The 13,242-nt window shown below is 38.5% G+C and overlaps 1 protein-coding gene across 1 annotated transcript in view; it reads left to right on the forward strand.

Moving 5' to 3' along the window:
- The window catches only part of MAP3K2 (mitogen-activated protein kinase kinase kinase 2), an 87,702-nt gene extending 83,417 nt beyond the window's left edge, over positions 1 to 4,285 (forward strand). The window contains exon 17 of the mRNA XM_008258427.4: positions 529 to 4,285. Within this exon, the coding sequence (XP_008256649.2) occupies positions 529 to 754 (226 nt within the window). The 3' untranslated portion in view covers positions 755 to 4,285. The remainder of the gene's footprint in view (positions 1 to 528) is intronic.
- The last annotated feature ends 8,957 nt before the right edge of the window (positions 4,286 to 13,242 follow it).

Raw genomic sequence — 13,242 nt, forward strand, 5'->3', positions numbered from 1 at the left:
GTGCAGGGCCCAAGCACCTGGGCCATCCTCCACTGCACTCCCTGGCCATAGCAGAGAGCTGGCCTGGAAGAGGGGCAACCGGGACAGAATCCGGCGCCCCGACCGGGACTAGAACCCGGTGTGCCGGCGCCGCAAGGTGGAGGATTAGCCTATTGAGCCACGGCGCCGGCCCCCAGCAAAGATTTTAATAGATGTTCATTTTAGGCACCTGAGGGCAAACATCTTCTAATGTTTTATAAGGTAAAAACAATTATTTTTAGCACCAGGTTAGAAACTCATATAAAACCACAGTAATATTCTCTGCCCACCATTTGGATTAAATTATAGTCATCAAGTTATGGGTTATTTTCTTTGATTTTTTTTTTATGTTTAAATTGCAGTTTTATGTAATTGCAACCTTTTAGTGAATGTTTAAATGTGAAATCAAGTTGTATTTAAATTTATATGGACTTCTTTTTCTCATTTTCTAGGTTAGTAGCTTTATTTCATGATGCTATTGCTTGTATAATATATTTATTTCTTTTTTAGGAGTGTAGCATGTACTGTGGTAGAGATGTTAACTGAAAAGCCACCGTGGGCTGAATTTGAAGCGATGGCCGCCATCTTTAAAATCGCCACTCAGCCAACAAACCCAAAGCTGCCACCTCATGTCTCAGACTATACTCGAGATTTCCTCAAACGGATTTTTGTAGAGGTCAAACTGAGACCTTCAGCTGATGAACTTTTAAGGCACATGTTTGTGCATTATCACTAGCAGCCAGTAACCTTTCCTGTGCCTCTACCCGGCTCCCATCTGTGCATTCACCTTCTCTCTGACTGCACTTTTCTGTTTTATAAAAAAAAGAGAGATGGGGAGAAAAAAGACAAGAGGGAAAGTATTTCTCTTGATTATTGGTTAAATTTGTTTAATAATTATAGTAACCTAAATTTTTTATATTTAATCTTTTTTTCCTTACAAGAACTTGAAACTTTTTTTTTAAGTTTGTATAATGTACTGATGTGGTTCAGAGAGATAAAGCACTTTAGTACATAGTCACTCTTTTTAGTATACACAAATCATTTGGAATACATAAAGATTGTAGAGTCTTTCCCTGTTATCACTGACGTCTTAGTGGTGTTGGAGAGATATGGGAAACAGAGAAGAAAATAATGTGTCATTTGTAGTTTTTAGTCCTAGTATTTAATATAGATCCTCAATTGTAGGGTTGAACCCTAAACTTGACTTTAGGGTAGGTACTCAACTTAAAGAATATAGGTTTCTTCTTACATCTGTATTCTTTAGATCCTAACCTCTGTCTACCAAGCTTTTTGCTCAGTAGGAATTGTGATAGAAGAATCTGTAAGAGGTATGTTTATTTGTTAGTCCTAACCAGTATAATAAGCAAATACACTATAGTAGATCTATGGTACTGGAATCCATAAACCTTGAGGGATAACTTTCTGCTTATGAGAAAAAGATATTTTATTTTAAAGAAATATGGGAATTCAGTGAGCAACAAACTCAAGTAAATGACAAAAGGAGAGTGCTCTCGTTAAATGTATGAGCAATAGATGAGACCATATTTGTCATTCAACAGAAATAATGAGGAAGAAAAAAAAGGACTGAATATTGGTTAGTATATTTTAAACTGTATTCTTTACTTGAGGGGGAAAGTCCCAAAATTAAGGAGATAGAGAACTATTCACAATCATGTGTACCATCTTTCTGTTTCTAGCTCCTGATTCCCCATAGATAGCATTATTTAGGAACTATAAGTTCAATTCAGAGTACCCGTATGTGAAAGCTAGTGTCCTGAGCCAAAACCTCTGTTCTTGGGGTCACAGAGGAATAAAGCCCCTCAAAAAAAAAAAAAAAAAAAAAAAAAGAAAGAAAGAAAAAAGACAAACAGATATCATTGGAAACAGTGCGGTTGTTATTAGTGGAGTGGGGATAATTTACTTGGCCTCTTGCAATGCCTGGAGACTGGGAGGATACTCCTGGTATCCAGAGGGTAGAGGCCAGGGATGCTGCTCACCTGTCATACACCAAGACAGTGCCCCTGAACCCCAAAGTATTGTCCTGCCCAAAACTGCCAAGGTTAGGAACCCTGATGTAAAGACGAGTCCCAGGTATGAACTGAAAACTGCCACTTACAGAGCAGTAAATGCAAAACAGATTTTAAGGAGAAGGTGACACAATGTGAAATGAGGATTTTCTGTGAACTGATACCCCTACTTTTAGATCAAGGGTGAATGATCTCAACAGAAAGCAAATCCCAGTCACTTCCTTACCAGCTGTACATAGCATCCAGAGCAGCAAGGCTTCCATTTTAGAAACAAAATGAATTTGAGCACTGAGCCATTTGAACTCAGCCATTTGTGGATCTAATCTCTGTAGAAGTCAGTAAATAATTGGAGCAAATGAAAGCCTATCAAAATTAATGTTAGCTACTATCAGGACAGTTTAAAAACTGCCAGGTATTTCTAATGTAATGTATCTTCTAAGAGCAAGAACATTTAGTGGAATGAGACGGCTGGGAAAGGTCGTGCTGTCTAATGAGTTTGTGCTAACTGAAAAATATGATCAGTAATTTGGCTACTTGCAGTTTTTTCCAGCAAATTAAAGCAAATGCTGTTAAGTATTTTATTTTTAGAGGTCTGGAAAATAATAGTCTTCCTGGGGGCATTAAATGTGTGGTTCCTTTCATGGGATTCATAAGGGACTAAGGTATTCTTATTCTCTGCCAAAAGGTATGCTACTAGGGAATCTTGAAGGTAGATCTTGTTTTCCTGTATCACGATCCTATCTGGCATTCCCTGGAGGAATATTTGAAATCCTGCTATTGATCTGAGAAGTCAAAGCACAAATTAGATGTTAATGCTTTTCCCATAATCTTAAAATCAAAGGAAGCAGCTTACAAGGAAGAACAAGAATTAGGTGCCTCCTGCCTTGGTCAATCAACTGCTAAACCTGTGCTAGAAACAGAATCTCGCAGTTTGTGGACCTTTTGTGATTTCTTTCTGTTCCTGAGGAAGGGCATCGTTTCTACTTGAGCAAGATCATGGTGTCTGGACCAGTGGGCTTTTCCTTCATTTCTTTGTCTTGTGTGGTTGTGATTTCCCTTTGGCTCATTTTTGGTCTGTCAGGGTAACCAGCAGTGCAGAATAGCAGACAAATGCTCCTTAGAGTGAATCTGGGGAGGCTGTGGAACCCAAAGCAAAGTTGTTTGCTTTTTCAGTCTCCTTTTTCTTTTCTAAGTGCTATTGAAGAGAAAAGGCACCTGAGGAGAAACTACTACTTTAACACTGCTGCAGAAAACTGTTGCTTTATAAGAAAAATATTAGCTATGGGAAAGTAATGTTCTTTATGTAAAGACTTAAAAATAGACTGATAGTTTACAGAGTTATTATATAAAGTATGAATTTATTTCAAACAAGTTGTGAAGGTACCAAAAACCACAATAAAAGTTAATATATATATAAAAATGAGTTACTCAGAACAAAAAAGCCTGAAGGTGGGAGGAAGGCATGGAAGACCAAAAGTAAATAAACTTTTGATAGGAAACACCTTTATCAGGGGAAATTAAATATAACACTCCAGTTTTTTCTTTTTAATAATGGTGTGGATAACAGATGAAATTTGAACTTTTTAAGATGACTCTAAATGTATTTTGTTTTTTAAGTGCACAGCTGATTTCTTCTATACTGTAATGTTTCTTTGCTGAGGCTGGAAAATGGCCAGACTGCTGACTTTGTGCCTTTAAAATGCATTCTGCTTTGACAGTGGCAGACTTTTTGGTGCTGGAGAAGATTTACTAGCAGTCTTACATAAGCTTTTCAGGAAATATCTTTCTACTTAGGCCTTGAGAGACTCCAAGTGGCATGACTTAGGCTTGGACCAAACATAAGACCTTTTACATTGCAAATAAAATATATTGAATAAAAGAGTTGAAAATTATCCTAATGAGTAGTGGAAATTTTGATGGGTTGGCACTTCTTTAAAAGGTATTAAAAAGCATACAGACTGATTTCAGTTTGAACACCTTGAAAATTGTCAGCACTTTTCTTAATTTACAAAACAGGTTTCTATCTTAAAATGACTTTTCCCTTCAAAAAAATTTAAAAGGCACAGTCACCCTTACATACTGTATATAAAGATTAAAATATTAATACATACACTGAGCTATAAAAGAGAAATTAAAGCTTTGATTGAATTGAATTGACTTAAATTGAATTGACTTTCACTTGAGAGAGTCTTTACCTTATTCCCAATAGCAATTACATTAAAAAAAAAAAAAAAAAAAAAGAGGCAAAGCTATTTCTTTAGAGTAGCTTCCTGCTCTTCCAGCTCTTACATAGCTCTGGTCTGTGCTGTAGTATTTCTGAGATAGAGTTGTAAGATATGTAAAGTCACTGAGAGAGTCAAATCTGGATAGTTTGGTAGGATGACCAAGCCAGAAACTGACTCTTTGGCTGGCCTATGGCTGAGTTCTGTGCCGGTGATTTCATCTGAAGTCTAGGAACCAGTCAGTAACTTCATATGAAATCATCTGATGTCAGTTGAGTATACAAATCTGTCTGTTCTTTAAAAATAGGGAGAATTTTTTAATTTAATTATTCAGTAGTTGTGACTATGTCAGGTACTAAATTGACATCCTTCAAGGAGGTTCGGTCTAGGAGGAACATGGATGGAGATGGTTACTTGTTTTATGGTATACTCTAACACTGACTATTCAGCAAGGGTTTCAAGTGTTACCATTATTTGGAAATAAGGAGAAAACAATTTTATGTTAACGATGGGCTGTTGTACAATGAAATGTCATTAACGACAGGGGTTAGAGTAAAAGTATCCTCCAGCTGGAGGGACCCACCCACCCCAGATTAGGTAGTCTGTCTCAGGACCTCTACTCACAGCCTCCACCCAAACAGTTCCAGTAATGGGGTAGTCCATAACACAGGGGCGGGAGAGATGGTGGTGGTTATTTTTCCTAGCTGTCTCTTTAAAAAAAAAAAAAAAAAGTCTTTAGGTCTAAATTGTGAAAACACCCAAAACATTTGATGAGAACTGAACTCTGTCAGTGTTATTTGTGCTAAGATCAGGATAATTTCTTGAGACCATGTTATTTTTATCATTAAGTTTGATCTTTGTTACAAATGTAATGTTCATATTTATTTGAACTTTAAGATTGGTCGAATGTCAATGAAAGCAATTTAATTACTTATTTTTAGTAGTGCCTTTCTCTCTGTATGCCTTAATTTTATTTTATATTAATAATTCAAGTTACCCACCAAAATGAAGATTTTTTCCAAAATCAGCAGACTTCGAGAGTTCCTTTGGCCTTAGACTGTGTATTAGCCCTTACACATTTCTTAATGGCCTGCTCCTCCTCTTCCTCCTTCTACCTCCTTTTTTGTTGTTGTTCTGTTTAGGAGAGAAATATTAGCATTTTTCTGTGATTGGCACTGCATTCTCCACTAGACATGAATTCCTAAGCATAGAAAGAGGTATTGTCATTCTTCAAGAGACATAGTAAATTGTTTTCTTGGTTGATTACTTGAGTTTCAGTGACATTAGCACCTCCATGTTCTTTGTATATCATGATTCAGTTACCATGTTCACGCAAACTAGAGTGGTTGTTTTTGCCCTAAAGAGATCATTTACGTAGTTTACAGCTGTTGAAGCAGTGAGAATTGGGCAGTCAGCAAGAAGTCCAGCGATAACAAATTCTAATCCTTGCTTTATAAATAACATTTTGACTGATACTCTAGCTCACCTTTTCTCTGAAGAGTGTGTGTGTGTGTGTTTGAAGTTGGGGCAGTGGTGGGAAGAAAGGAAAGTTGAGAGTTTTCAGTTAGCTCAATCTCTGTTCTTCGAAGAACAACTCAAAAATGTGTGCCCTCCTGATAATGGATGAATGTTCTCATCCTCAAGTGGGAACATCAGTACATTTTCCACCACTAGCTAGTACAAATGATTGTTTAATAAAGGTATTTAGTGTAGATTGCCAAGCTCTTGGTTGCTAAAAGTAGATTAAAATTTTGTGTGAGTGTGTGTGTGTGTGTGTTTCTATTACTTAAATATAAAGTAATTGATCTTACATAGTTCTTTATGAAGTTTTTGGAATAGAAATTCTGCAAGATATTATCAAAACCAGATTCCTTGGCTTACTAGTTTTTCAAAAGGATATTGTCTTATACCTCTTTTTGGTTGGCTGGGGAAGGTGTGCTGTGAAGTCACCATTCCTGCTTCACAGTCGTCTTTAGCTTTGCTTTGACTCCTGCCATGATCTGCACAGGATGCCCTACCAGACGTGGGAAGTATCAGGGCCACCCATCTCTCTCTATTCACCTGTCAGCTGTAGATGGTAACGAGCTCTCAAGTAGAGTGATCATGGTTGAGCTTCAGAAAAGTGAGAGAGTAGTCATAGCTGTAGTAACAAAGAGAATAAATTTTATCTGTTCATATCATTCTTATGTGTTTGTATTTTTCATAATTGCATTTTAATTGATAGTCATACAGCATTTTTATTACAGGCAGCAAAGGCATTCAATCAGCAAATACTATTCCTTCTGCCTGATGACTTCTTGTTTGTATAACAGTCTGTATTATCAGAATCACTTTAAACCAAAGCTTTTATATTTCCTGCACACATAGCCAAAATGATTAGCACTGTTACATCTGCCCATTTCTAAGCTAACATAAAAATGGTAAGGCAGGTACTAATAGAATTTTATCTCAGTCTATCCTTCAAGAAAAGGACAGGTGCTCAGTGTTTGCATTTAGACATGCAGAATGCTTCTATTAAGGAACTATATAGACATTACGAATTTAAGCTGTACACGTGCCAATCTATTAACGTCACCTGATCGTAGATGCATATAGATATACCTTGATGTCTGATGCCTCAGGTTGGTGGCGTACTTTCTTCTAGTGTCTTAACATTTATGAACTTGTGCTTGACTTGAGGGGCATTTCAGCAAAGCTGTGAAGAAAAGTAGGTTATAGACCAACAATCTGCCTTGTGCCATAGATCTTTTGGAACATAAGAAAGTGTCTGCTCTCCATTATACTGCAGAATTTGTCCTCAAATAAGGATTTCTGAATCCCTTAATGCCAGTTGAGAACAGTCAAGTTCATGATTATCCTGAAAGCACTTTTGTGTTCCTTTATTTATATGTTTTGGGGGATTTATTTTTAAAAGCATATGTAACTAGTGATGATCTTAGCATTACTAGAAGGGAAGAGATAAATAACAAAGGTACATCTTTAAACTCTATTAAATTCTTAGATTCCAAAATAGATTTGACATATTCTCATTTTTCCAAAGACTTTTCTTCCACCTAAAATAAGAAGACAGAACTAATAGAAACATTTGAGCTGGAAAGGCTTATGGGCAAAAGAAAGTCAGCTAAACCCTTGCAATATACCCTTTTTAATTAAAAGTGCAGTATCTAAGAACAAGAATGCTTCTTTAAAAATAATTGTTTTAATACAATTGTAATTAGTAAGTAAAAGGTTTACACTTTTTCTATTGCTGTTGGTTTTAAAGTTTGCTACCCTGCAAAGTTAATACCAAAAATACTTTTAATGTCTGACATCTCTTACATTTCACGTGGTTCTTTTTATTCATTGTAAATAAAAGCAAACTTGGATAAATTTGAAGATAAACTTTTAATTATTACAACCATGATTATCGATTTGTAAATTTACCCTTTGACTTAATGTACATTTTTTAATGTAACCATTAAATTCTCTATATTTAATCTATTAATTTCTCTGTAAAAGTTTTTAATCTCAGTTGAATGCTGGGCAGTTTATAATTATGTACAAAGGTTTTTTTTTTCATATTAAGGTTGACTTTTTGCACATTTTTGGAAATGTTTAATTTGTACACTGATTTCCTATTCTGACCAATAATTGTTGATGAGTGTATGAGCATCATGAATGCGTGCATTGAACTACTGTCTGTGTCTCTGTGTTTTAACTTCTTTCAAGATGTAGCCATCAGTTACTGCACTGCTATTACTGACTTACATGAACATTCTTGCTTCTACAAAGTATACTTATCTATGGTTCTGTATTTGTTGAAGAACTCAGGAGTTCAACATTACTTTCTAATTTTATAATGTATTCTGAAATCCATTACTAAGTTGAAAGTATGCTTTGTGATTCTGTGTATCAGGGGCTGTGTGTTTGTGTGGAGATGTCTTTTTCTGTGTCTAGGCACATGTATATATCCCAGTAAGTTCTTACTTTAATTTCATTTCTACATTTTTATGAACTTGTTTTATAAGGGTACTATTTAGTTAGGATAATTAAATATATATAAAAGCTTTCTGAGAGATTATTTACTATATGAATATATTTTCAGCTGGCTGATCAAAATATTTTTTTAGTTTTGTTTTTAACCATTCAAAATGTATTTGTATTTCCAGAATTGGACACACATTGTACTTAAGAGCCCAATCAAAATATGCTTGCAAAGAGAAGCAGTGAATTCTCTTGAGAATTCTGGGAAATGCAAGTTAAGAGAAAAAAATAGATTTTGAGTAGTATCAAAAACAATGTCCTCTAAAATGGCCTTTGAATTCTCAGTGCTGTTAAAAATGCAAGAAACTAAATTGTCTTCAAGACTTGTCAAGATTTTTATATCTCCAGTTGCCATTGGCCTGTCCTGTTGGTTTGTTAATATTTCCTTTATTCTGCCCCCGAAGGATTTCAGCTTTGTTTTTTCCCCTACTGGGCAAGGTCAGACTGGGTTTACAAAACAATATACATTGACAGATTGTGAATCTCTGTAATTGACTATAAATTGGCTTAGAAATGTCCAAATATATATTGTTGTGTCTTTATACTGTACTGTGCGTTTTAAGTAACTGCCAGAAAAATAATTGGAAATAGAAATTTCCAATTGACATTGTTATTGTATTAAAAAAAAAAAAAACAACAACACAAACCTTGCTTTCAATATGCGGTGCCACATAAAGTTACTTGTGTTAGGAATAAAGTCCACTGTTGAAGTTGAGTGTCACTAAGCTTGTTATGTTAAAAGGAACCGGTGTGATTAGAACCTACCAGAAGCCAGATATAGTGTGGTATGTGCCACATTTCATGCACATTTTGACTTTGTGTTGTTTATTCAAAATTGTGCTTGTAAAAATGTATAAAATTTCTGAGTTTTATAATTTCTGTGTACTTGTTTTTTTTTCTTGCTGGTAAATAGCCTTTAAAAAAATCTAATATAAAAGAAACCATGTTTATATTTTGTTTAGTGATCAATGACTTTGTTTATATGGAAATTTGTATATTGTTGGCATACATCTTTGTTTAGATTTTTTGTGCATGAAGGCCTGCAATAATTAGCACAATGAAAATTGCTTTTTATTACATGTTAGTTCATTTTTCTTTTTTTTGAAAGATTGTGGTGCAAAGGCTTACTCTGAGTAACCTTCTGGACTATGGAATGAACATAAATGATTGGCACTTTGAGTGTTAATAAAACTGATATTTATTTCCACTGTGATTGGTTTGTCCAGATCTCTTCTTGGACTGTTTGTTCGAAGTTTTCCCCTTGGCAGTTGTCCGCCTTGCTTGAGGTTCATCATGTTCCAAGAGACTAACCTAGAAATGCTGAGTCTGGACTTAATCTTTCCACTATTTAGGGGTGGGGCATGTTTGTTCTGCCAAAGGCCATTTGGATATTTATAACATCCTTCCCAGTCAATACAAGATTACCAACATAGCCTGCTTTGACTGACTTATTTTAAAGATTTATTTATTTATTTGAAAGGCAGAGTTACAGAGAGGAAGATCTTCCATCTGCTGGCTCACTCCCCAAATAAGTCAAGAGCCTGGAGCTTCTGCCGGTCTCCATGTGGGTGCAGAGGCACAAGAACTCAGGCCATCTTCTGCTGCCTTCCCAGGCCATTAGGAAGGAACTGCATTGGAAGTGGAGCAGCCGGGACTCAAGCTGGCACCCATAAGGTTTGCTAGTGTCGCAGGCAGCAGCTTTACCCACCATACCACAGTGCCAGACCAGATTCATTGGAGTCATTCCTGTGGTTGCCTTGGCAGGGCTAGATTAAATATTGCAGGGCCATATACAACCTGCACGCCCGATGTTCCCCACCCCTGAATCTACAAAGTCCTCCCCAACTTGCTCTGTTATAGCTTTGCCTGGATATCTTAATTATCAGATCAGAATTTAGCAGTGATTAAAAGCAAACACAAGATCTGTCATACTTATTGAGTATAAGGAATGATCTCTCATGTGGTATCAGAGGTAACTTCATATAGAGGGCAACTTAATGTATGTTAAGCCTCAGAATCTGCATTGAGTTCCCAGCTTCTGGTTTTGTCCCCAGGCCCAGCCCTGACCATTGCGGGCATTTGGGAGCGTGAACCAGTTCATTCTCTCTCACTCCTGCTTCTTGGATAAAAAAATTTTAAATCATAAGCTTAAATCTCATCATTGAAATGATCAGTCATGGGTGACTGTTTTGGAACAGAATTTCTTCTCATCTGTGAAACAATGGGAAGTTACCTGCTTCCAAATTACAGTGGCAGGAAAGGCAGAGAATAGACTCCTAGAAGGGAGAAATGGGAAGGAAACCAGATGGTCCCAAGCAAATGTGAAATCCAGCAGAGCAAGTTACATTAGGCTTTAAGACTCTAGAGTAGTCCTCTCCAGCTCAGTGTTCTTGTCCTAGGGATTCACTGAGGTCCACCCCTCAGAACAGTACATCCAACCCTGAGTCTGTCCCTTTTAGGCCTCTGGTGGCACAAACAGCATTGCTCTCAGGTCTGTTTTTCCTTTTTTTTTTTTTTTTTTTTTTTTTTGACAGAGTGGACAGTGAGAGAGAAAGAGAAAGGTCTTCCTTTTTCCACTGGTTCAACCCCCAATGGCCACTGCGGCCCGCGCACTGCGCTGATCTGAAGCCAGGAGCCAGGTGCTTCCTCCTGGTCTCCCATGCGGGTGCAGGCACCCAAGCACTTGGGCCATCTTCCACTGCCTTCCCAGGCCACAGCAGAGAGCCGGACTGGAAGAGGAGCAACCAGGACAGAATCTGGCGCCCTGACTGGGACTAGAACCCGGGGTGCCGCAGGCAGAGGATTAGCTTATTGAGCTGCGGCGCCGGCAGTTTTCCCTTTTCTTTAAGGATAAAAATGTGCTCACAGCCAAAGTGCTGTGTGTCTTTCCTGGCTGTAACTCCTAGAAGTCAACAGCCTGGCTTCATTGCCTCCAATCTTCTCCCCTGGATTGCAACCTTCTACTTGAGAAGGTTGATTGGATACACAGTCCACACACGTTATCTCCTACAGATGGTTGTCCAGTCATATTCTTGTGTTTTTCTCCAGGACACACTTGCTCATGTTTTACAAAATTGATAGGCTAAGAACTGTCCAAGTCTTGCAAGTTTGGGTTCTTTTTTGCTGAACAATCTCTTCCTTCTCACATTTTACTTATTAAGCAGTAAAAAATCAAGCTACACTTTGAAGCTGTGCGTATCCAAGTTCATGGCTTAAAAGTTCTCTCTCCTATCCAGCAGAACAGTTTGGGAAAGGTCTCTACTGCTTCATAACAAGGATTGCCTTTCCTCTAGCTTTCACTAACATTTCTCATTTTCATCTGAGCTTTCACTGAAATCAACTTTTTTTTAAATGTATTTGAAAGAGAGATGTCTTCCATTCACTGGTTCACTCCGCAGATGGCCGCAACAGCTGTAGCTGAGCCTATCCGAAGTCAAGAGCCAGGAGCTTCTTCCAGGTCTCTCACATGGGTGCAGGGGCACAAGGACTTGGGCCATCTTCTGCTGCTTTCCCAGGCCACAGCAGAGAGCTGGATCGGAAGTGGAGCAGCCAGGACTCGAACTGGCGCTCATATGAGATGCCGGCACTTTAAACCAGAGCTTTAACCCACTGCGCCGCAGCGCCAGCCCGAACTGTTGTGCTGTTTTTTTTTTTTTTTTAAACTACAGAGAAGCAGCATTGCATTTATTTTATACTTATTTTTTATTATTTATTTGAAAGGCAGAGAAAGATAGAGGTCTTCCGTCTGCTGGTTCACTCCCCAGATGGCCACAACCGTCCGGGCTGCACCAATCTGAAGTTAGGAGCCAAGAGTCTCTCACGTGGGTCCAGGGACCCAAGGACTTGGGCCATCCTCTATTGCTTTCCCAGGCCATAGCAGAGAGCTGGATCAGAAGCAGAGCAGCCAGAACTCAAACCGGTACCCATATGGGATGCTGGCACTGCAGGTGGTGGCTCTACCTGCTACGCCACAGCACCAGTCCCTGGACTCAACTTTAATGTCCAAATTTCTATTAATCTCTATGGCAACCAAAGCTTTTTTCTTCATGCATTTCACAATTTCAAACTACGGCCACACCTTCAGCTATTTCTAACAGCAGCATCCTACTTCCCTGTACCAAAATCTGTATTGAGTCTCCAGAGAATCAGGACCAAAAGGTGGTGTTTCTCCCACTGATAGTGTTAGGGAGAGATTTATTTAAAGAAACTGGCTCACATAGTATGGAAGCCGACAATTCAAATAAGAACTGATGTTGGAATCTTGAGTTCAAAGGCTAGAAACTCAATTTCTACATTGAAAGTTGTAGAAAACAACTTCTATGTTGTTACAGTCTGGAGCATTCTGCATTGTTCCCTGGGAAGCCAGTCTGCCATGTTTGGATGAAGCCTGCACACATTATTGAGGGTAATCTTTATTTTAAAAGCCACCTGAGGGGGTCGGTGCTGTGGCACTGGCATCCCATATGAGTGCCGGTTCTAATTTAGGCAGCTCCTCTTCCAGTCCAGCTCTCTGCTAATGACCTGGGAAAGCAGTAGAAGATGGCCCAAGTGCTTGGGTCCCTGCACCCATGTGGGACACCTGGAGAAGCTCCTGGCTGCTGGCTTTGGATCAGCCCAGCTCCGGCTATTGCGGCCATTTGGGGAGTGAACCAGTAGATGGAAGACCTTTCTGTCTCTCCCTCTACCTCTCAATTAAATAAATTCAAATCAAAAAAAAAAAAAAAGGCCACCTGATTGGGGCCAACATTGTGTCACAGAAGGTTAAAACACCACCTGTGACTCCAGCCAGTTTCAGTCCAGGCTGCTCTGCTTCTGAGTCAGGTCCCTGCTAATGTGCTTTGGGCTTGGTCCCCTACGGCCCATACCTGTGTAGAAAACCTGGATGGAGTTCCTGTCTTTGGCTCAGCCCCACCCATTGCAGCCATTTGGAGGAGTGAACCAGTTGATGGAAG

This window comes from Oryctolagus cuniculus, chromosome 3, assembly GCF_964237555.1.
Source record: "Oryctolagus cuniculus chromosome 3, mOryCun1.1, whole genome shotgun sequence".
Lineage (NCBI taxonomy): Eukaryota > Metazoa > Chordata > Mammalia > Lagomorpha > Leporidae > Oryctolagus > Oryctolagus cuniculus.